At 37.9% G+C, this 20,354-nt stretch overlaps 6 protein-coding genes and 1 non-coding gene across 9 annotated transcripts in view; 5 read left to right on the top strand and 2 right to left on the bottom strand.

The window, feature by feature from the left end:
- LOC141813212 (ESCRT-related protein CHMP1B) overlaps positions 1-3,836 on the top strand; it is a 10,580-nt gene extending 6,744 nt beyond the window's left edge. The window contains exon 2 of the mRNA XM_074701143.1: positions 3,592-3,836. The gene's annotated coding sequence lies outside the window, so the exon portion shown is untranslated. The remainder of the gene's footprint in view (positions 1-3,591) is intronic.
- On the top strand, positions 570-1,243 carry LOC141813838 (ESCRT-related protein CHMP1B). Its single transcript, XM_074701829.1, has one exon. The coding sequence runs from the start codon at positions 632-634 to the stop codon at positions 1,241-1,243; it is 612 nt and encodes a 203-aa protein (XP_074557930.1). The 5' UTR covers positions 570-631.
- Positions 3,837-5,208: 1,372 nt separating the features above from the next.
- On the top strand, positions 5,209-7,288 carry LOC141813213 (large ribosomal subunit protein eL6-like). The gene is made up of 4 exons (XM_074701144.1): positions 5,209-5,538; positions 5,630-5,736; positions 6,758-6,936; positions 7,016-7,288. The coding sequence occupies exons 1-4, from the start codon at positions 5,282-5,284 to the stop codon at positions 7,169-7,171; spliced, it is 699 nt and encodes a 232-aa protein (XP_074557245.1). The 5' UTR covers positions 5,209-5,281; the 3' UTR covers positions 7,172-7,288.
- A 1,934-nt stretch (positions 7,289-9,222) lies between these two features.
- On the top strand, positions 9,223-14,134 carry LOC141812940 (uncharacterized). The gene is made up of 9 exons (XM_074700885.1): positions 9,223-9,228; positions 9,582-9,653; positions 10,087-10,176; positions 11,009-11,051; positions 12,262-12,368; positions 12,916-13,011; positions 13,335-13,525; positions 13,616-13,685; positions 13,849-14,134. The coding sequence occupies exons 1-9, from the start codon at positions 9,223-9,225 to the stop codon at positions 13,957-13,959; spliced, it is 786 nt and encodes a 261-aa protein (XP_074556986.1). The 3' UTR covers positions 13,960-14,134.
- A 434-nt stretch (positions 14,135-14,568) lies between these two features.
- Positions 14,569-14,642, top strand: TRNAN-GUU (transfer RNA asparagine (anticodon GUU)). The gene has a single exon. It is a non-coding gene; the product is annotated as a tRNA-Asn (tRNA).
- A 223-nt stretch (positions 14,643-14,865) lies between these two features.
- LOC141812874 (uncharacterized) lies at positions 14,866-16,622 on the bottom strand. The gene is made up of 2 exons (XM_074700823.1): positions 16,577-16,622; positions 14,866-16,513 (listed from the first exon to the last, which is right to left on the bottom strand). Exon 2 carries the CDS (start codon positions 16,474-16,476, stop codon positions 15,103-15,105), a length of 1,374 nt encoding a protein of 457 aa, XP_074556924.1. The 5' UTR covers positions 16,477-16,513; positions 16,577-16,622; the 3' UTR covers positions 14,866-15,102.
- A 1,000-nt stretch (positions 16,623-17,622) lies between these two features.
- Positions 17,623-19,925, bottom strand: LOC141813622 (putative BOI-related E3 ubiquitin-protein ligase 3). Of its 3 annotated transcripts, none has more exons than XM_074701577.1 (4): positions 19,385-19,925; positions 18,923-19,104; positions 18,462-18,794; positions 17,623-18,374 (listed from the first exon to the last, which is right to left on the bottom strand). In XM_074701577.1, the coding sequence occupies exon 4, from the start codon at positions 18,194-18,196 to the stop codon at positions 17,693-17,695; it is 504 nt and encodes a 167-aa protein (XP_074557678.1). In that variant the 5' UTR covers positions 18,197-18,374; positions 18,462-18,794; positions 18,923-19,104; positions 19,385-19,925; the 3' UTR covers positions 17,623-17,692. The 3 variants fall into 3 exon arrangements, with proteins under 3 accessions (XP_074557678.1, XP_074557679.1, XP_074557677.1); XM_074701578.1 differs by having other exon boundaries at positions 17,623-18,157; positions 18,250-18,374; positions 18,462-19,104; positions 19,385-19,916; XM_074701576.1 differs by having other exon boundaries at positions 18,462-19,104.
- Positions 19,926-20,354: the final 429 nt, after the last annotated feature.

Raw genomic sequence — 20,354 nt, 5'->3', positions numbered from 1 at the left:
AGATTTTAACAAAACAGAACAATAATTTAGCCAAATCAATCTTAAACTATTAAATTCAAATATATTTTATTTTATAATTTTTAAAAATAAATATCCTCTTCAATAAAAAGTGAAATCCGCCGTTCTAGCGGCTCTTTGAACTGATTTTTAGTTCATGACCATTTGTGAGAACATAATTCAGAAACCTACAGCTGATACTACGGAAGATGGCATTACCTCGGTTTAATCGAAATTTGATCCTTTTCTATTTCAACAAATTAGTTACGTAGTAACCAACTCAATTACACCACGAGACAAAAAAAAAAACCTTTTGTACTCGTATTATAATGTAAACATACATGATATTAAATTGTAATTAACTTTTTTTATTGCACGTTTAATATTTTAAATATTAATTAAATAATAAAATCAAATTTGTTGCCACCTCCGAGTTTATCCTCTTTCTCAAATATCCTTTTAAATTAAGAATTTTTCGAAACACCCCTGAGTTTTTTTTATTAAATTCGTTGTCATTTTTTTTCTCTCTGGATTTATATTTTGAGAACTTCTTCTTCCCTTCGATACGCAACTTTTCAATTCTCAAATCTACGGAACCCTAACCTCGATCCAATCCCCCCCGTTCGGCGACACCATGGGAAGCACGGGGAAGCTGATGAACCAGATCATGGAGCTCAAGTTCACGTCGAAGAGCCTGCAGCGGCAGTCGCGCAAGTGCGAGAAGGAGGAGAAGTCGGAGAAGCTCAAGGTGAAGAAGGCCATCGAGAAGGGAAACATGGACGGCGCCCGAATCTATGCCGAGAACGCGATCCGGAAGCGCACCGAGCAGATGAACTACCTCCGTCTCGCCTCTCGCCTCGACGCCGTCGTCGCGCGCCTCGACACACAGGCAAAGATGCAGGTGATTGGGAAGTCTATGGGATCCATCGTCAAGTCCCTTGAGTCTGCTCTCGCCAGCGGTAATCTTCAGAAGATGTCCGAGACCATGGATCAGTTCGAGCGCCAGTTCGTCAACATGGAGGTGCAGGCGGAGTTCATGGAGGGCGCCATGGCCGGATCCACCAGCCTATCAACCCCGGAGGGTGAGGTTAACAGCCTTATGCAGCAAGTGGCGGATGATTATGGTCTTGAAGTCTCCGTCGGGCTGCCACAGGCTGCGGGTCATGCAGTCCCCGCGAAGGAACAAGAGAAAGTGGACGAGGACGATCTCTCCAGACGTCTGGCTGATCTCAAGGCCAGAGGTTAAAAAGGAACGCCTTCTTCCATCCTTAGAATTTTCTGTCCTCACTGCTTGCTTTGGACATGAATACAAGGGGAACCGTAGACGGGGCATATTCTGATCTTTGGACATTCATTGATCATTTACTCAACATCTCGTTGATTATTTTGGCTAATATTTGGTCGATCCGAGGATATATTGTTACTTTCTATGTGGGACAAAAAAAAAAGATTGGGCCTTCTGTTCTTCGGCCAAACTTGGAGTGAATGACGCATGTCTCGAACCTGAAAGATACTTGGAGTGGACTTTTAGACGATTTGTTAAATTTCAGGACCAATTTGTTTAACAATGATGATAGTTGATTAACAAAAGTTATGATTTTTAAACATGGACTCTATCCTGAGAGGTGAGTGCTTTGCATCCTTACTCAGCCTAACATGTAGATGATGACCCACTGAGTAGTGAGTGCTCAAAAACTTTTTATTTTATAAATCTCACTTGAAAGGTTTGTCGTGGTGGTTGGCTAGGACCCAAGTCATCACATTTGTTCATACAAGTATTTATTTATTATTTTCCTCACTGTGCCTAAGGGGGATGCAGAAGTAGACAGTGAATTTGAACGAACTTGATTTTGGTTGTGATAGAAACATACAGAAAATGCCATCATGATTTATGGTAAACACGTCAACTTTTAAAAAGAAATGATGCTTCAGGTTTAGAAGTGAGATAAGAAATGTTGATTGACTTTATCCACTTCCAAACAAATGATATAAAATGCCATATTGCAAATTTCAGAAATGAGATATTTGTTAGACTATATTGTTCTAGTACCAAAAGTTTTTCAGGTCAGTTAGACTGCAAGATAACAGTTTTGAATTAGAATTTTGCTACTATAGGCAACATTTCAGCTTCTGTCACCTACTTGACTCACACTTAGTTTCGATGTCTTATCATATAAGATTAATGCACACAATACATGTTTAATGTTGGACTGTTACATGAGTATAATCTTGCAGTGAGGGTTTTCACTCAAAAGATTGATCCAACACACCTTAGAATGGGGAAGACAATAGCTCAATTGCATACATGAAGTCATACCATGCCAACCAACGCAATCGAACAATATCTGTTATATGATTATTTTTAATGGAAACTGAAGGGATCCATTAGAAGATAATTTAAGTAAATGATGGTTTGCGAAATCTTAACATGTTTTAGATATTGTATCATAGGCACCTTTACATTTTGGCCTTTTTTACATGTTAAAACTCTTAAACTTATAAAAAAAACACAAACTTGGCTAGTTTCAATGATATAGGAGTTGATTAGAAGATACCTTCAATTGACTAGGATTTGTTACGTGGATGACTACTGTCATTGTGGACCACATGCGAGTTCAAGATAATACATTCTTTCTGCTGCTAAAGAATTCTTTTTTCGCCAAGAACATATTGTCTATGGGCAAATTTTAGTACATGAATAAGTCTAAGTTGGCACGCTCAAACCTTAGCTGAGGGGAGTTTGTTATAAGTTAGCTGAGGTGAGTTGAGTTCGATCACGTACATGAAAGGAAGCTGGATTTGTTTTACTGTACTGCATGGAGTTTGGTTGAAGTGAGCGTGGTTTAGTGGAGGAAGATCTAGCTTGGCTGAGATCTAAATGTCATAGAAATATGCTCAGAGTTTGGTTGTGCAGAATTAGGGATGAGGAAGGTATTAGGCTTATGCTTGTAATGGTTGATCTGGATAGGGTAAGGTGGGAAGGAGTCTTTGCCTGGGATAGCCTTGACGTGGAACTCCATCAGATCGCTTATATAACCCAGGATGTAGTATCCAGCTCTCTCTTATAGGGCTCAGAGTGAGCGCCCGCCCAATAGTAATGTTCCACGTGGCTAAGTTCTTCAAGCTTGACCATACATGTGTCACTTCCCAATTCGCTGCAACATTAATACACTAATTCAGCCCCATTCATACTGCTAGTTCCAATCATGGATGTGCCAACTTCCTGCAACATTAGCACACTAACTCAGACTGATTCATACTGCTAGTTCCAATCATGGATGTGTCGATAATTTTACCTATATCATCTCTCTCAATATATTCCTAAAAAAACTACTTTATTACTGATTCCCCCCTAACTAATCAAGAGTTTTAGCTGAACCTCCACATGAAATTGAACACAAATAGACAAAAAAAAACACCCTCGATTCTTTAGTAGAGATCGAAGTCTTGGTTCTATATGACTGAAAACCTTTTGGTTTAATTTATTGCATTTTTTCAAGGTTTCCCAAGTTCAACTAGTAATACTTTGTATTGCAGGTAGAAAACAATGAACTCTTACTGTTTTTTTTTTTTTTTTCAAATTTACTATTTCAGGCATTGATACTACTTGCTCTCGAAACTGCTACTCCTTGAAATCTCGCGACAAATACTTATCTTATTATGCTGGAAAACTGGTTGATTGTGAATGTACCTGTGAATACAATTATCTTGCGATTTAACTGCATTGTTACCCAAACAGATATTTGCAATATGTTTCAGATTGTGGTAGCCATTAATTTGCATCAACCATGTGTCTGTGTGTTTTTCATTCATCTTAAAATATTAGAAACTATTTAACACCTTCAAGTTGCAACCTACTATAGCATAATTTAGTCTTTAAGTCATTTTGACTTGGTTAGATGTAGTAAGCAAGGTTTTTAAACTGGAATATACAGTTGCAATTCGGTCTCTTTAAAATGGATTCTTAAAGCAATGGTAAAGAGAATAATGTGTTGGTATCAATATTTGTGTGATTTCCTGTTCATCCAACTGACTGCCAATGCCATGATCTATAAAAGTGAATATCGATGTAACATTTTTGTTCTAAGAATTTGTAGTTTAAATTAATTCATTCGTATCTGAGTAGATTATTATGAATATCCAAATGGCACTGAATATTTCTTTGCCTTTTCTACGAGCAGGGTTTTTAATCTTAATTTCTGCATGCTATGTCTTTCTTATCTCATATCTGGCTTGGTTGATCGCAAGGGATAATCTTTTTGCACATTTTTTTTTTTCTTTCAAATAATAATAATAATAATTGGGATTATTTTTAAGATGCTCTCACCAGTTATTAACTTAGTTTAACTAATATTAAAACACGATTTAAGATCTTCATTAACACGAGTAAAATAAAATGGGTATCTTAAATAAAGGTTATTTTGATAGCAATATAACAATTTTAAAGGGATGTTTTAACATTAATTAAAATTTAAATCTATTAAAAAAATCCATTAATTGCAGGATTGCATTGGAAAGGATCTTTAAACATGTAAAAGAAACTTATTTATATGATCTAAATTTATTGTCTGGTGGAGGATTCCAATGATACTATTTGATTTTCTATTTGTTTAGATATTAAATCACTTCTGCCTGCCTATTTCAATCAATTAAATAATCTTATTGTTGGCGGTACGTAGAAATTAAAAACTTCTTAGTTGAGCAGTTAAATTTGCAAGAGTTTCAATCTAAAATTGTTTTTTTATAATAATTTTAATCTTCAATAGTGCGAATATTCACCTTGAAGTCTACACATAGAAATTGAAATTGAAATTAAATGACTTTAATTGATCTTTGAAATTGACTTTTTCCCATTGCTCTGCCTTCGGTGCGAAGGCAAAGTAAAGAAGGTCGAGAGATTTTTTTGCCCTCTCTTTCATAACTCTGGCTTGTCAAAGGCAAAATAAGACTGCGTATAATGGATCCTTTCTCTGGACCCACATGGTGGGAGTTTCGTGCATCGGACTGCCCTCTTTCATACTCTCAAAAGCTGGCCCAATTGATGTATCAAGTTGACTTTATGGGCCCAAGCCCAAACCAGATTTCCCTAGGCCCATTATAGCCAGTTTATCTCTTTTGATCGTTAGATCTCACGAACGGCTTCGATGAACCCTAGGATTTCCTCACCTCCTTATAAATAGCTTAGGGTTACTCATCTGGTCTCCCGTGGTCTGTTGTCGTTCGCCGCCGTCGCCGTCGTCGTCGCCGTCTCCTCCTCCTCCTCTCTCTGTTCTTTCCCTTCGCGATGGCGCCGCCGAAGCCGAGGACCAAGAGCCGGAACCCTTTACTTATCCCTGGGATCGGGAAGTTCTCCCGGTCGAAGATGTACCACAAGCGTGGTATCTGGGCGATTAAAGCTAAGCACGGCGGGGCCTTCCCCCGCCACGACCCCAACCCCACTGCCCCCGAGCCGGCGTCCAGGAAGCCCCCCAAGTTTTACCCTGCCGACGACGTCAAGACCCCGGTGCCTAATCGCCGCAAGCCCAAGCCCGCCAAGCTCCGGTTCCGTTCCTCCCCTAATTTTCTGATGCTGGATATTATCACTCTATCATGCAATCATTTTAAACTGATTTGGTTTGTTTTGGTTACATAGGGCCAGCATTACCCCAGGGACTGTTCTCATCCTCTTGGCTGGTAGGTTTATGGGGAGAAGAGTGGTTTTTCTAAAACAGCTTTCATCTGGGTTACTACTTATCACTGGTAAGCCAACTTTTCAGTTTTGAAAAAGTAAGTTTGGAATATTTATCACCAGTTGAATAATCTAGGATATATAGTTTGATTTCACCAACTTTGTCTATTATTTGGTACTCTCATTTTTAACATAGAACTAAGAATAACGATACTATCGAATGGTATGTGTTATTTAGCTATTTGTGTTGTTGGAATGATAGCCAACTATAACTTTGATGACATTTTTTAAACTTTAGTATTTGGGTCATGATTTTTATGCCATATAAGTTTTGAGAAATGATATGTAGTATGAAAAAGTCCAACATGAAACCAACATAACACACTCAACTGCATGCCTATGGGTCCCACTGCATGGATGTGGGACCTACTGCATACAGTGTGTCATATTGGTTTCATGTTGGATTTTTTCATGTTACGTATCATTGCTCATAAGTTTTGACTGATTACTGTTTGATATTATAATAAGTTGTCACTTTTCTTGTATTTTGGAAATTTTTTTGCTTGGTTTAATCCTCATTGCTGATGGTCATATTATATTGTTGTTTTGCTGATGTAAAGTATAAACTGATAACACTAAAGATTGTATGATACAATATTATTGCTTCATTTTGATCAAGTAAGTCATCCATGATGTAAAAATGAACGAGTGAATCCAATATTTCTGCTTCTACTTTTAGATACCCTGGTGACCATTTGACTGTAGGTTGTGATCATATCATTTTAAATTGTTTGTTGAATGAATTTATTTTTCTAATATTGACCGTGTGGTGTCTGGATATGTTGGACTGGAACAAATTCTTTTTAGATCGACCATCCAGGGATACATATTCTTCTCAACTTGATCAATCCTTCATTACATTGTGCAATTTGTAGTTTTGTTTGCATCCGGAAGGTAGAATCTTGAATGATCTCTTTTTGATTAACCAGTTTGACTATGGATTATTTTTTCCTTTGATATGATCACGGGATGTTGTATCGACGTTTCAATTAATCTTATCATTAATTTCTTTTGAAATGCTAAATGTCATAGGCCCTTTCACTGTTAACGGGGTACCTCTTAGAAGGGTTAACCAATCTTATGTGGTTGCCACTTCCACCAAAATTGACATATCCGGAGTAAACGTCGACAAGTTTGACGATAAGTACTTCAAAAAAGAACAAAAGAAGAGGTATAAGAAGAGCGAAAGCTCATTCTTTGAGGCTGAACAGGTATTGCGATAGTTAATTCTGCGGTTGCCTGCATTTTAATATTTTCAGTAATCTTTGAGCATATTCATGCTTGATTCAGGAAACAAAGAAGCTGCCACAGGAGAGGAAGGAAGATCAGAAGGCCGTGGACACTCCGCTAATAAAAGCAATTGAAGCAGTGGAGAATATGAGGGGTTATCTTGGGACGAAATTCACCCTTAGGTCTGGAACGAAACCTCATGAACTAGTCTTCTAAACGGTAGTTTCTTTGAGCTGGCATGTTTCTATTCATTCGAGATTTTGTTCTGAACACTTGGTTAGCAACTGGACTTTTATTCACAAATTTGTTTCTTATATAGTTGAATATTCAATCCGGTGTCGTTTTAATTAGTTTACAAAAATCTCTATGCACTATTTAACCATGAAGAGATAGAAGAAATATGGTTCTTTAGTTCCTGTTTGTACGTATCGTCATGCTCAGCTTTCTTTGCTTGTTAGTCTGTCGGAGTCATGCAGTCTATCCATTTGGTTTATTTGTCTGCTCGTTCAATGCTTCAGATTATTAGATTGTGGGTTTAGCTTTATTTAGAATATATAATTATTTAAAATTTTAATATAATAAACTGTATAATATTATAATGTAATAAAAAAGAAAATAATGTGTGCAAATTTTTTGTTGTTTTGAGAATAGCTATGTAATCATATTGAATTTTTCTTTAAGATTTGAATTCGTATTTATATGAATTATAAAATTATGGCAATGAATAGTACAATCATCTTAGCAGAGAATCGTTTTAAACTTTTTTCAATGATTTCCTGATATCTGAAAATAATCTCTTGTCAAAGGCAAGGTAAGATTCCAATGGATCTTTTTTTTGATTTCGTATGACAGGAGTTTCGTGCATCGGGATGTCCTTTTTTCTTGATATATTTATTGTTTAAAAGTTATAAGAATTCTTATTCCTTAAACACCCTGTTATATTAAAAACGAGAAAAGGAAAACGTATCATCCTTCTTGGTGAGCTAAATTAAAAATATAAGTTTGCCATACCACTTTTTAATTATTTTTTTATTTATTATAGTTTCTTGATTTACATTTTCCCATATGGTTGGGACTGTAGCGGATTTTATTTTTTTTGGAAGAAAAGTATTTTTCTATTTAAACTACTTATCAACAATCTTTCTGATATAATTTTTTAGCAAAAATTTTATGACAAAGATATCTAGTAGTAAAAAACCCTACAAATAAAAACTAATCAAGTATTTTAGTAAAAAAAAGATTTACTTTCAATATTTTCATTCGCCTAATTATTCCTAAAAGTAGAAGGCTTTTTCTTTTTTTGAAATGTACTTTGTGTATACAAAATCCGATAATCAATGTTTAAATTTTTTTATTTTATATATTGTAGGAATTGAAATTTGACGTGGATGTTTAAGAAATTTGATGATTTTCCGAAAGACACAAAGTAGCACATTTGAATTTACTTAGCATTGATTTCTTCTTGCACTTGGCCAACGTATACTAATCTCCGTAGCGAAGATTATTTTTTAGTTTATTCACAATCAAGCTTTTGAAAAATTTGTGCTTGTTGCATGCAGTGAATCAATTGTAAACATGGACACATGCAGGGGCATATATGGTTCATACTAAAACATGCACAAAAGATTTGGATTTATATTATAAAATTCTTAACATATATTTGATAAGGTATGGTGATGAACATATCTAATCAATAATTTCACATAAGAAGCTAAAATGTAAAATATATAGCTACCTAATTAACAACGTAGAATGTTTCATGTAGATAACATGCATATAATTGAACACATGACATACAAGTGTCAAATTAACACCTAAAAGTTACCACATCAAAATATGCACTTATAAAAGTGATTCACAACCACAAGAACAATATTAGGTTTTAACTTAAGCCTATTTGTTATAGTGTTCATTCTAATTTTAGCTGTTTTTTCATTAATGATTCTTGTAGAAGCTAGTTATCATGGAACTATAGGTTTATACTTGAAATTATGGTTTGTACTTTCTTTGAAGCAGTCTTGTGTCCTGTATTCTTGGCACAAATTTTCCATTTTTGTACCATGAATAAGAAAATATAAACCAGAATTATTTTCCTGAATCTATGTTAAAACTTTTAAGAGGAAACATTACAGTTCATTTCTGAAAGGATTTAGAACTTACCTTTTCTAGCAATCTCCAGTTCAAACTTACATTTTCATGCCTTTTGAGACCTATTTTTTATAATAGCACATTCAAATTTTAGATTTTCTTATTTATTAATGATCTGTATGGAGGCCAGTTTGTGCGGCTTTACTTATTTTCTCAGATTAGAATTCTTTTGTTGAAACTGCTTTAAATTTTATGAAACTTTTCCTATGACTTGTGTCTATTTTATCGAAGTGCATATGCCCATATATTCTTTGTAAGGAGGATATGCTTGACAATGTTGTCGTCTTCTGAGATATCCTCCTACAGGTGTTTTTTTAAAATGGTTACTCATGTCTTTTTTTCAGACATTGTTGAAACATTTTAGGTGATCTTAAAGCATTTTGTTATTGATTTCTCTGGTCTATACTTATTTTAAATGTGAGTTTGTTTCTCCTATGAGCAAAATAATCAGTATACTCTTGATTTTTTTTCCTTTCAGAAAAGGGATATATTTCAAGACTTGGCTCCTTTGTTGTGGCATTCTTTTGGCACTATTGCAGTACTTCTTCAGGTATATATCAACCTCATTTTAAAATGTTAAAAACTTAAATTGCAAATTCTCATTTATGTAAGTTACTTTTTGGTCCTTAAAATAGCTCGTCAGATGTTTGATGTCAATTTAATTGAGTAATAGTGTTGTCATATTACTATATCATCTGTCATCCATTAACCTATTTCTAGTTGCATAGAGTTATGCAATATACAATTGCTTCGTTGTCTAAAGAGAACTAGTTTGTTTGGTACTTCCACTGAATCATGTTGTATTTTTAGTATAATATTATGAATGGAGAGTTATCACTATTGAATTTTAAGTCTAAGTACTACATAACTGCATGTGCAAATACTATGGTATTCTTTATGTGTATATATTTTTTTCCAATTCAATTTCTAATTATTGCTCTAATTTGATTTGTATTCTATGATGGATTCTCAATTCTTTGCAGGAGATAGTTTCAATATATCCTGCACTTTCACCCCCAACATTGTCACCAGGAGCATCAAATCGAGTGTGTAATGCCCTTGCTCTTCTCCAGGTCAGTTGTTCACTCATAACTTCATCAAATCTGTTGTTTGAAATCTGTTAAAAAATGGATTGGGATTGTAACTTTTCCTGAGATCATTTTTCTACATCATAGTCATTATTTTGTCAAAGTATGCTCTTTGTTATGATTTATATTTTTTATTATGATTATTGACATGAGTTTGTGGTGGTGGAACTAAATCTAAATCCATGCCCATGGGCGTCTGCATTATAGTTTAGTTATCAAAATCCTATCATCTTGTGCTTTTACTGGTACAGGCTGCTATATATCAAGGAATCTTATGTATATACATTTTTTCTAGAAAATGAAAACTGCTTTGGAACATTTAGATTAAAGATATGGCCTGACATGTCGATTTTAGAAGATCTAATATTTTAATGCCTACTTGGTATTCTGGAGTAATGGAAATATATGAAGTGCTCTTTTGATATTTTATCTCTTTGTTTGACATTTTGTCACATGCTGATTATTAAATATCAAAATCTTTATGCGGATAGTTTTTACATACCAGTTTTGTTATTTCAACCCAATCATTCATTCCCCTTGCACCCACACCAAAACAAATGAAGGGTTTCAAACTTTGCCATGCAATACAAACTTTTAGAAGCGATGGATTTTTATAAGGATTTCTTGGTAAAGTTGTGGATTTTATTTTACAATTGATAAATGATCCAGAGCATATGGATATGTACAATGTATAATCCTTGAGCTGAAGATTTATTTGTTTTGTACAAGTTGGCTGATATGATATTACATAAGCATTAATTTCCTTCAGTACTTTGTTAATGCTGAAATCTGATCCTTTTTTTTCCATAATTTCCAGTGTGTTGCGTCACATCCAGATACACGGATTCTTTTTCTGAATGGTAAGTGGCTTATTATCATGAAGTTTTCCATTCTTGATGTGCAGGTTTAATTTTTGTCATGAGAATTTCTTACATTGTTTCTATATTTATATAGTGTTCTATTTTGCATTTTCTTGGTAGAATATACACCTTTGACATCTTTTATCATATTGTTTAAACTTATGAATTTCTTGTTACATGTTTTTTAGTTGTTATTTTTTACTAACTTGCACAATCTATAGAAATTGTCCAACACTATCACTTTAGTTTACCTCCTAGTTCAATCATAGAAAGAAGTGGGTGCTAGATTTCAGATTCATTTCCCATTCAATGTTCAAATTTTAACATATCATTTTCTAAAAGCTTGGCGGGCATCAATCTGGTTATTTCTGATATGTATCGAATCTTGTCATGTTTTATGTTTATGTAAAATTGATGATTACAATTTGATGCTTTCTTTGTAGATTGGATTGGTATTTTACCTACAAAATTGGCTTAAGCCTTTGAGTACTTGAGTAAGATTGCCAGTGAAATGTTAATGAATCTCTACCAAGATAAATCCTGCTCCTTCAATCTGTGCATGGTGATCAGCTCAAACAATAGTGTAATATTTACCTTTAAAGGAGAGGAAGACCTTTGAGTGGAATACCAGATTTGTTAGGTACTTATGCTGTCATGAATGCTTTATGTGCAAGAAGATTTAGGAAATGCTTCTCACTCAGTGTCCAAGAACAGCAATTGCTTGGCCTTGGGCTTAGCTTTCTAAGCTACCATCAATGAAGCAACACTTTGAGCCAAATACTCAAGTAAAATGGTCATCCTACTCAACATTAGGATTTGTAATACTAAAATATGTGTAAATGCCAATTGTAGTTCTATTCCTCTATTGTCTTTAGATTAGTCATAGCTTGTGCACCCATAGTTCACCAAATAGGGTTTTTTTGTTTCTGAACATCCAAATTTAAAATGTAAGGGAAAATATAAATATGCAAGGTGAGAATGAAATGAAAATTTAGCATACAATTTTGAACACTGATTTTTTATAATCTGGTCCGTTGTATATTACAGTTAGCTGTTTTCTTTTGTTCTTCTGACAGTATCACATTGTATGAACTATGAACTTATGGTGTTGTTATCTAAAATCTTTTTTTTAAGTCTTGTCTTGTTGTTATTAATGACCACAATTATTTCCTTTTTTTTCTGTGTTTTGACATGTTCATTTTTTTGACAGCACATATACCTCTTTATCTGTATCCATTTTTGAATACGACTAGTAAAACAAGGCCATTTGAGTATTTGAGGCTTACCAGCTTAGGGGTTATTGGAGCTCTTGTCAAGGTTATAAATTTCCTGAACTCTTTTACTGTAACTTCTTACATGATAGATAATGCAGTTCTCCCTTTCATATCTAGCTCCTTGTTTCATTGGTCGAAATTGTAATGAAGATCAATATTTGCATTGACAGCCAAATTAGTGCCTCATAGATTTGAATTTTAATGAACCATATTATGTGGCTACCTTTGCAGTGTTGATAGAAATCAATAAGATTCAACAAATAACTTGGACAAATTGATGAATTTGGGTAATTGGACTACAGAATTAGGTTTCATTATGAAATTTTGTAAACTTGATTGGGAACTAGGCATGAAAAAGCTCAACAAAGGGAATGCTTTTCTGGAAAACAAAAGTAAATTTGATGATCAAAGCCATGCATCTAAAAGTGTCACCAAAAAATGCTGAATTATCTGAAATCCACGGATGCTTGTGGCATAGTTTTTCTGTTATCTTCTTATTGATAGTGATTCCCCCCTTTAATAATATATAGTATTCTCTTATTTATATGTTCAAATAACAAATTACAAGCATGAATTTCTTAACTTTGTAGGTTGACGATACTGAGGTCATCAGCTTTCTTCTCCAGACAGAAATAATTCCTTTGTGTCTACGCACCATGGAGATGGGGAGTGAACTTTCTAAAACGGTGCGTGATATACAATTCCATTTTCATATCCATGATTTTGGATTTTACACTAGTTTCCTTGCAACGATAACAATTGCCAATGGAATGTGTATTCTTATTTGATTTGATCTTTTGCTTGTGTCTACGTAACGCTGTCATCTTTGTATAGAATCTAACTTAAACAATATAGGATTGTTCGCAGTAACTCAGGGATGAATCTAAATTCGTAGACTGATAAGAGTTTTGGACTAGTTTCTAAACTTTGATGTTTGTTATATTGCCTTTAGGGTTGTTTATCAGTAATATATATATAATAATTAATTTCTGCATCCATCTTTTTCTAGGTGGCTACTTTCATTGTTCAAAAGATATTATTGGACGATGTGGGCCTGCGGTATATATGTGCCACTGCAGAGCGGTTCTTTGCCGTAGGTAGTGTTTTAGGCAACATGGTTGTGTCGCTGGCTGAGCAACCATCCACAAGGTTACTTAAGCATATAATCAGATGTTACCTAAGGCTGTCGGATAATCAAAGGTGTGTTTACAAATCATTAGGACTACTGATATTGTATGCCTGTTTACTAACACGGCCATTTCTCTGTATCTTTGTGCCCTTTGTTTGTAGGGCGTGCGGAGCTCTGCGCGGATGTCTCCCTGAGATGCTGAAAGATGGAACATTCAACAATTGTCTTCGGGTAAATGCTGTTTCTCTACTTAACTAAATTTGATTGAATGGCTAATCATGAAGAAAAAGTTATCCGAGAAAACGCTCGCGCGTTGATGAGCAAATTAAGTTATCAGTTATTTTGAAAGCACACACTATTAGCAAAAGATCAGACCCAATTGCTATATTTGCAGGATGATCCAGCTACCCGCCGTTGGCTTGCACAACTACTACACAATGTGTCCAATGGAACCCTAGTGGCACCTCTTCAGCCCGGAGGGCTCGAGCACTTGATGGGCAACTAGTGGATTTCGCCACTCGTTTCCTAGGCACGAGAGTGATTCTAGAGATGTTCCAAGTGTTGTAGGTTCCTAACTTACTTTGAATTGTGGTTTGTCTTACCATAAGAAGGAAGCTGCAAAGCAGCATGTTTTCATTTGTTTTACTCCTACGTTGTCAAGTGATGCAGGTACTCTTTCAGCTGTAGAGCTTGTACAGTTCTCAATTCATTCTGAAACTCATGAAAATATTTATAATCGTTGACTTCTGTTTGAGTTGAAGCAGTGTGTTTTTTTGTTGTTGATTCAGTAGATTTAGTATCAAATTGAACACAAATGGTATTACTCTTGTTATTCATTATGTAGGTATAAAAACATGCATTGGGGTGAATGTATGTGTGGACTAATTCACTCGAAGGAAAAGAAAGAAAAAAACTAATGAAGGGAAAGAAAAAAACGAAGGGGAAAGAAACTCCAGAATTATTAAGTCAACCACAAACTAATTGTAGTGAGATCCTTCTCTATTTTTTTTTAAATAAGCTTGTTCTTCATCCTCTTTTTCGATGCTTCAAGATTTTAAGGGATATTTTGAATTTTTATAAAATAATAATTTATTTAGAATATTAAAATCTGCAAGCTGGAATAGCTCAGTTGGTTAGAGCGTGTGGCTGTTAACCACAAGGTCGGAGGTTCAAGCCCTCCTTCTAGCGTTACCATTTTCTTATTAAACAAGCTTTCTCCATTATATGAGATGCTCTTTTAATTTTTATTCTTAAATAAATAAAACCATATATTAATTGTTAAAATTTAAAGTTTAGCGTCATCGAAGATCTTAAAATTATCAAATATTCATTATTTTTAGTTACCTTCTTTTCAAAATATCAATTTGAAATTTTAAGAAAAAAATTATATTCTATAAAATGCATAAAGAAATAGAAATTAAATATGTATTTCTAGCCATAACTTGGCTAAATATGGTGATTTACAGAAATAGACTTGGAATAATATATTTTACAATATTGTAATATTTGATTCTGCCCCCTCAATTCCTCAAAATACTTGAAATTTTAAACATCACACGCCTAAACCCTAAATGACTCCACCAGCTTGTACCCGACTCGGTCAATCAACTCACACCTCCAATGAGTCAACTCGACACGGCGGAGCCAGCTACTGTCGACGAGCCTTCGGAGGCCGCCGCCTCTTCCCCTCTCCGTCGCCCTCCGCCGCGATGGCGGACGATGAGCATGGTAAGTCGCCCAAGACGGGAACTGCGGCGAGTGTGCTGACGTGAGGCACGTAGATCTGGCCGCCGATGAAGCGCCCCGGTGGTCCGCCAGGGGCCGCGGTCGTCCGCACCTGCTTGCTCGAGAGGTCGACTGCCACCAAATTGCCCTCCACCCAAAGCAGAATCTCCATCTTCGCTCCTTGGAACCTCAGCGGCCATGGCCGCCGCTTGAGCGCCACTCTGCCGTCTGGCTCCACCTCCCACAGCTCGTTCCCCTTCGTCTTCTCTTCCTCCGCCGCGTCGTCGTTGGAGTCACAAGGACTTGCATCGAAGATGGACAAGGACTCTATCAATACCCACTCGTCGAACTCGCCTAGCAGTTTGTAGACCTCCACCGAATCGTCCGTCACGGCGACGCAGTACAGTCGTCCGACGCCGCCCATTTCTCCGATCTCCCACAGCGTGTTCGTCCGGTGTCCCATCGGCCAGGTAACCACACAAACCCGGTCGGTCGTCGGGTCGTATTTGACCACCGTGAGCATCGTCGTCCGCCAGTAGACCACGCCGCCAGCGACGACGCCGGAACCCGCGTACACAGATTCCGCCGCGCAAGTCTCGTTGGAGACCCACCATCCTCCGGCGGACGAGGAGAAGGTCTGGAACCCGATGATGCCGCAATCGTCGACAAGCTTGAAGGGGATCACGATGGAGAAGTCGGGGCGGAAGTTATAGACGTTGGGGGAAATTACAAGGACGGCAGGGGGTTCCGGCCCCGGGTCGCAGGGAGGGGAGGGGACGGCGATCCAGGCGGCGGTGATCGGATTGCAGACATAGAAGCAGCGCGAAAATTGATTGAAGCAGAGGAGGAGTCCATGGGAAGAGAATAGGACGGAGAAGTGGTAGGCGGGGAGGAAGGAGAGGACGGGTTCAGGGATCGAGTGAGCGGCGGAAGGGGGAAAGTGGGCGTAGGCGGCGGACGAGCCGTCGAAGAAGGCGCCAGAGATGGATCGGTGGGTTAGGGTTTGGGTGTGGGCGAAGATGGGGGAGGAGACGAAAATGGCCCAAGAAGGATCGACGGCGCGGAGGCGGAGGAGGGAGCGGGCAGGAAGGTGGTACAGGAGGCAGTCGCGGACGATGTCCGCGAGGGGTTTGTTGATCTGGCGGTGGAGGAGCTCGATGCGAGCGCGGAGGCGATCGAGGGCGGCTCTACGTCTGCTGCGGGAGTCGTAGAGATCGGCCTCAGAGTCATCATCATCACCACCATCCTCGACTGGGATATCGCCGGCGTCGTCTCCCTTTACGTCGTCGTCGTCCATGCGTCCGGCGAACTTGTTCTGTTTTAGGTTGCTTTCCCTGCAAGGAATAGCGCTGCCGCGTCGATGTTTACTACTTTGAAAAGTACCTTTTTTAACTCACCCGCAGACGGCAGACCCTAGTCCCCTCCGCACGAAGGTTAGAGCAAATCATACGTATGCGGCCTCCCGTTATTTTAGAATATATCGTATCATCGATTTTGTGTTACAATCGTGAACAAACAAGACGCCATATATCGTCGATGGAAACGTAGCGGCCAAGCAATCAAATCTGAAGGCAAAATATTCCATGGCTGTGTTGACTAGATGAGCACCCTTGACTTACTTTCATTGACTTTGACCTACAAGTCTCCCCATATATCTAAACGTGGCACCGAAGCAATCAGATCCGAAGGCAAAGACATGCCATGGATGTGTAGACTTGACTTGGTTCCATTGACTTGATTATTGAGGAGTTGTTGCTAGGATTAGATGTTAATTCTCAAACGAGTAAACTTTATGGTAGATAACCTCTTTTTCTCATCCTTCTATCTCTATCATTTTCCCCTTATATTATTTATACTCTCTTAAGTAGAAATTCAATCAAACCAAATATGAGTCATTTTATGTTCCTACTATGGTAGATATGACTTTTTTTTGGGATGTGGAATTCTTTAAACAAGATTTTTTGTTGTTTAGTAGATCTACTTGGTCATCGTGACGTGTTTATGTATGTTGATGTCTAATTTATTAAACATTTGTTATATAATATTTAATTACAATCAAGTCCCCGGAACAATGGTACAACAGTAGGACATTCGGATTGTAACTCAGGGACCCGCGGTTCGATCCCTAGCTACGGCGTATTTGTAGAAATTTTTCTCCAAATGGGGAACGCAATCAAAGGATGCTGGGCATCTGGATTGGTCGCCGTATGCGCTTCCCGATTTACCCTGATGGTCGGTGGAAAACTTCCATGGGACCGGACCGACCACCCCCAGAAATGTAGCTACTGGGATTATCATTTTTTTTAATTGCAATCAAAATCTATTCTTCTCATGGTTACCCCTACGATGATGTAGTGATGAACACACATTGAGAATATACATATAGTGATAGCACACATTGATGTGTGTGTATATATATATAAAAGAAAATCCTATTATTCGGAATTATTTATCATATTTTACATCCAAGAAAAACTTAAATAAACCGGAAATCTCTTTTAAATTGTAAAATATTAGTGAGGCGTGTTCACGAGGACACTCGCTCTCTTACTGCAGCTGCAAACAGGACAAGCCACGGTAGCCGGCGCGCACGCCGCGCACACGCAGAGATGCCGGCACGGCAGCAGCACCACCGACGGCTCCGCCTCGCGGCACGATCGACACGCCCTCTTTCGCATTCTCCCGTTCGCCTCGGCCGCGCTGTCGCTGCGGCAACAGGCGGACTCCGTGTCGCCGACGGCGGCGGCCGCGAGGCCGCGGTCGAGGTCGCAACGGAGCGCGCCGGCGACGGATTCGAGGCTCAGCGCCACGTCTCGCCACATCTGGGCCTCCACGCGGAGGCGATGGACGCGCTCCTCCAGCGCCTGGCTCAGACACCTCTTCCTCCCAATCTCGTCCTCCTCCGCCTTCAACCGCCGCGCCGCCGCGAGGATTCGCCTCAGGAACAGGTTCCGCAGTTCCATGCTCACCTTCTCTCCCTTCCACATAAATAAAAAAGCTACCTTTGAGCCAAACATGGATCATCGATTAAAGAAAGCTTTAACCAGAGCGATGCTACAGAATTAGTTACGTGGTGAAGAAGGAGATGATCGAATCCGTGCATGATCTGTTGCTGGATGTGGAAGTAGATATGTTGGTGATCAAGAGATCGAACTCCATGAGAGATGCATAATGTTGTGGCTGACCTATGCCATTCTGCAAATAATATTAAACGAAATTGAAGATAAAACATCAGCGTAATTATAATACTTCACCTGTAGTCGATTTTTATCATATAAATACCTTCTTTTGCAGCACTGCTCTTCCAGATTTTAGTCGTTCGTCTGCTTCAGTGCCTGTTTCCACAACTACACAGACTATCAGAGAAGTTCTCTGCTTTGTTAATTTAAAGCAGCATGTTGTTGTCCCTGCACCTCTAAGTTCTTCATGATTACTGCCCACTATCATAAAGGAAGCAAATTAAAGTAGAGGTGGGTAGAAAACTGAACACCAAAAGGGCACCATCACGAGGCAGACAGATCTATAGATCTGTAACATAGTACAATTGTTGCTCACTTCAAGTTCAACATAGTGCTGAAGTCAGTTCTTGAAAGCTACAGATTGGACGTCAATTATCTAGGGGGGGACACGAAATCGATCAGTTCTACAGATTGATCCTGTATCCAGTTCCAAATCCTTGCCGAAAGGAAAAGGTAGGGGAAGATTAGGATAATGAAGCATGTATGAAGAGGAAGTGAAAGCACCTGGTTTTGGTTGTGGGCACAGAACTGGCACCCTTTTCTCCTTGTTATCCTCCATTACCTGCACCTTTTGTCCTAGTTCTACTCCACTTGCCCTCTCCTTGTTTCTTTTCTCCTCATCTCATATTGCATCATCTTGTCCTTGTGCAGGCATCATGTTTCAACTCAGAAGGGTCACAATTATTCTGCAAAAAAAAACATCAGGAATCATGTAGTCAGATTTACACAGTTAGTTATACGTTATCCTAGACAAGCTCAAACCAAGAAACATAATAGAAATTTTCAAGGCATAAACTCCAAGCAGATGTCCTATTGTATTTGCTAGAGACAGTGGTAATGATATCGAGGCATCTTTCAAAGATCATAACCAACTATGCTGTCCTCTGAATCATTGAGCTTTGAGTTTAATGAATTGCAAGGAAAATAATGCTAGGCGAGATAGTGGAGAAATGCTATTCCATCTACCTGCAACATACAGAAGAAGAAAAAAAATGCTGGCCCACATTTTTGCCCATCTCCATCACTAGTTTCCTTTTAAGCTGATGCCATACAGGTTAGGTGGCCATCTACGAGTCATAAAGTAAGGTGTTGGCATTGACAGTTGATACTGTAATAGTAGAAATCATACCTGTGAAGAGCCATCATGCTGTATACAACAAGTACAAGACAAAGTTAGGTTTGGTAGATCTATTTCAACTAGCCTTTGATGTTGTGCATAGAATAACTTTTTACTAGAGAATTGTGAGGTGAGTCCTTGGGTTATGGCAAGGAATATCAATGAAGAAAACAATAAGAAAAAATTATATCTTTTTAAGTTCTCAACTCTCAATTGATGCACTTCAGCAAAAGATGGAATCCGCCATCCCAACGGCCCCACACGATCGGTCCTACAACCATCTGTGAGAGGTAAATCGGAAAACTGCAGTTGATCACGACGGAAGAGGGCATTGCTTTGGCTTCGCCGAGATTCGACCCTTGCCCACTTCAGCAACTATGCTCCATCATAACCAACTCAACTATGTCCCGGGGGCAACTTTAAATTGATGCACATACCATGCATCTTGCACATCAAATGAAATTTATCACTTCTAAGGAGCTACTTATATTTAAAAAATGATGCCCAAGAAACACATTCTAGATCTTACCAGATATTAGGATACAGTATCTGATGTGATCAAGTCATCTTTCACTTGAAATGATTCAGAAACTGTATCCAATTGTATTAGATAAAAGAAATGACATAACAATACTTAAGAAGATACTAATCCAGCCACCAGCTACTTCACCTTAGCCACAATTTTAGCCTCAAACTTGATTGCTTCATACTTACATCTCTGAGAAAGCTGACCAATAAAAGAATGTTATTTTTCACTTACAGTATCTAATGTGATTAAGTCATCCTTCACTTGAAATGATTCAAAAACTGCATCCAATT

The sequence above is a fragment of the Curcuma longa genome, chromosome 20 (assembly GCF_044706935.1).
Source record: "Curcuma longa cultivar G26 ecotype Majalengka, Jawa Barat chromosome 20, ITB_CL_G26_1.1, whole genome shotgun sequence".
Taxonomy (NCBI): Eukaryota; Viridiplantae; Streptophyta; class Magnoliopsida; order Zingiberales; family Zingiberaceae; genus Curcuma; species Curcuma longa.
This window is presented reverse-complemented; position numbering and strand designations above follow the sequence as displayed.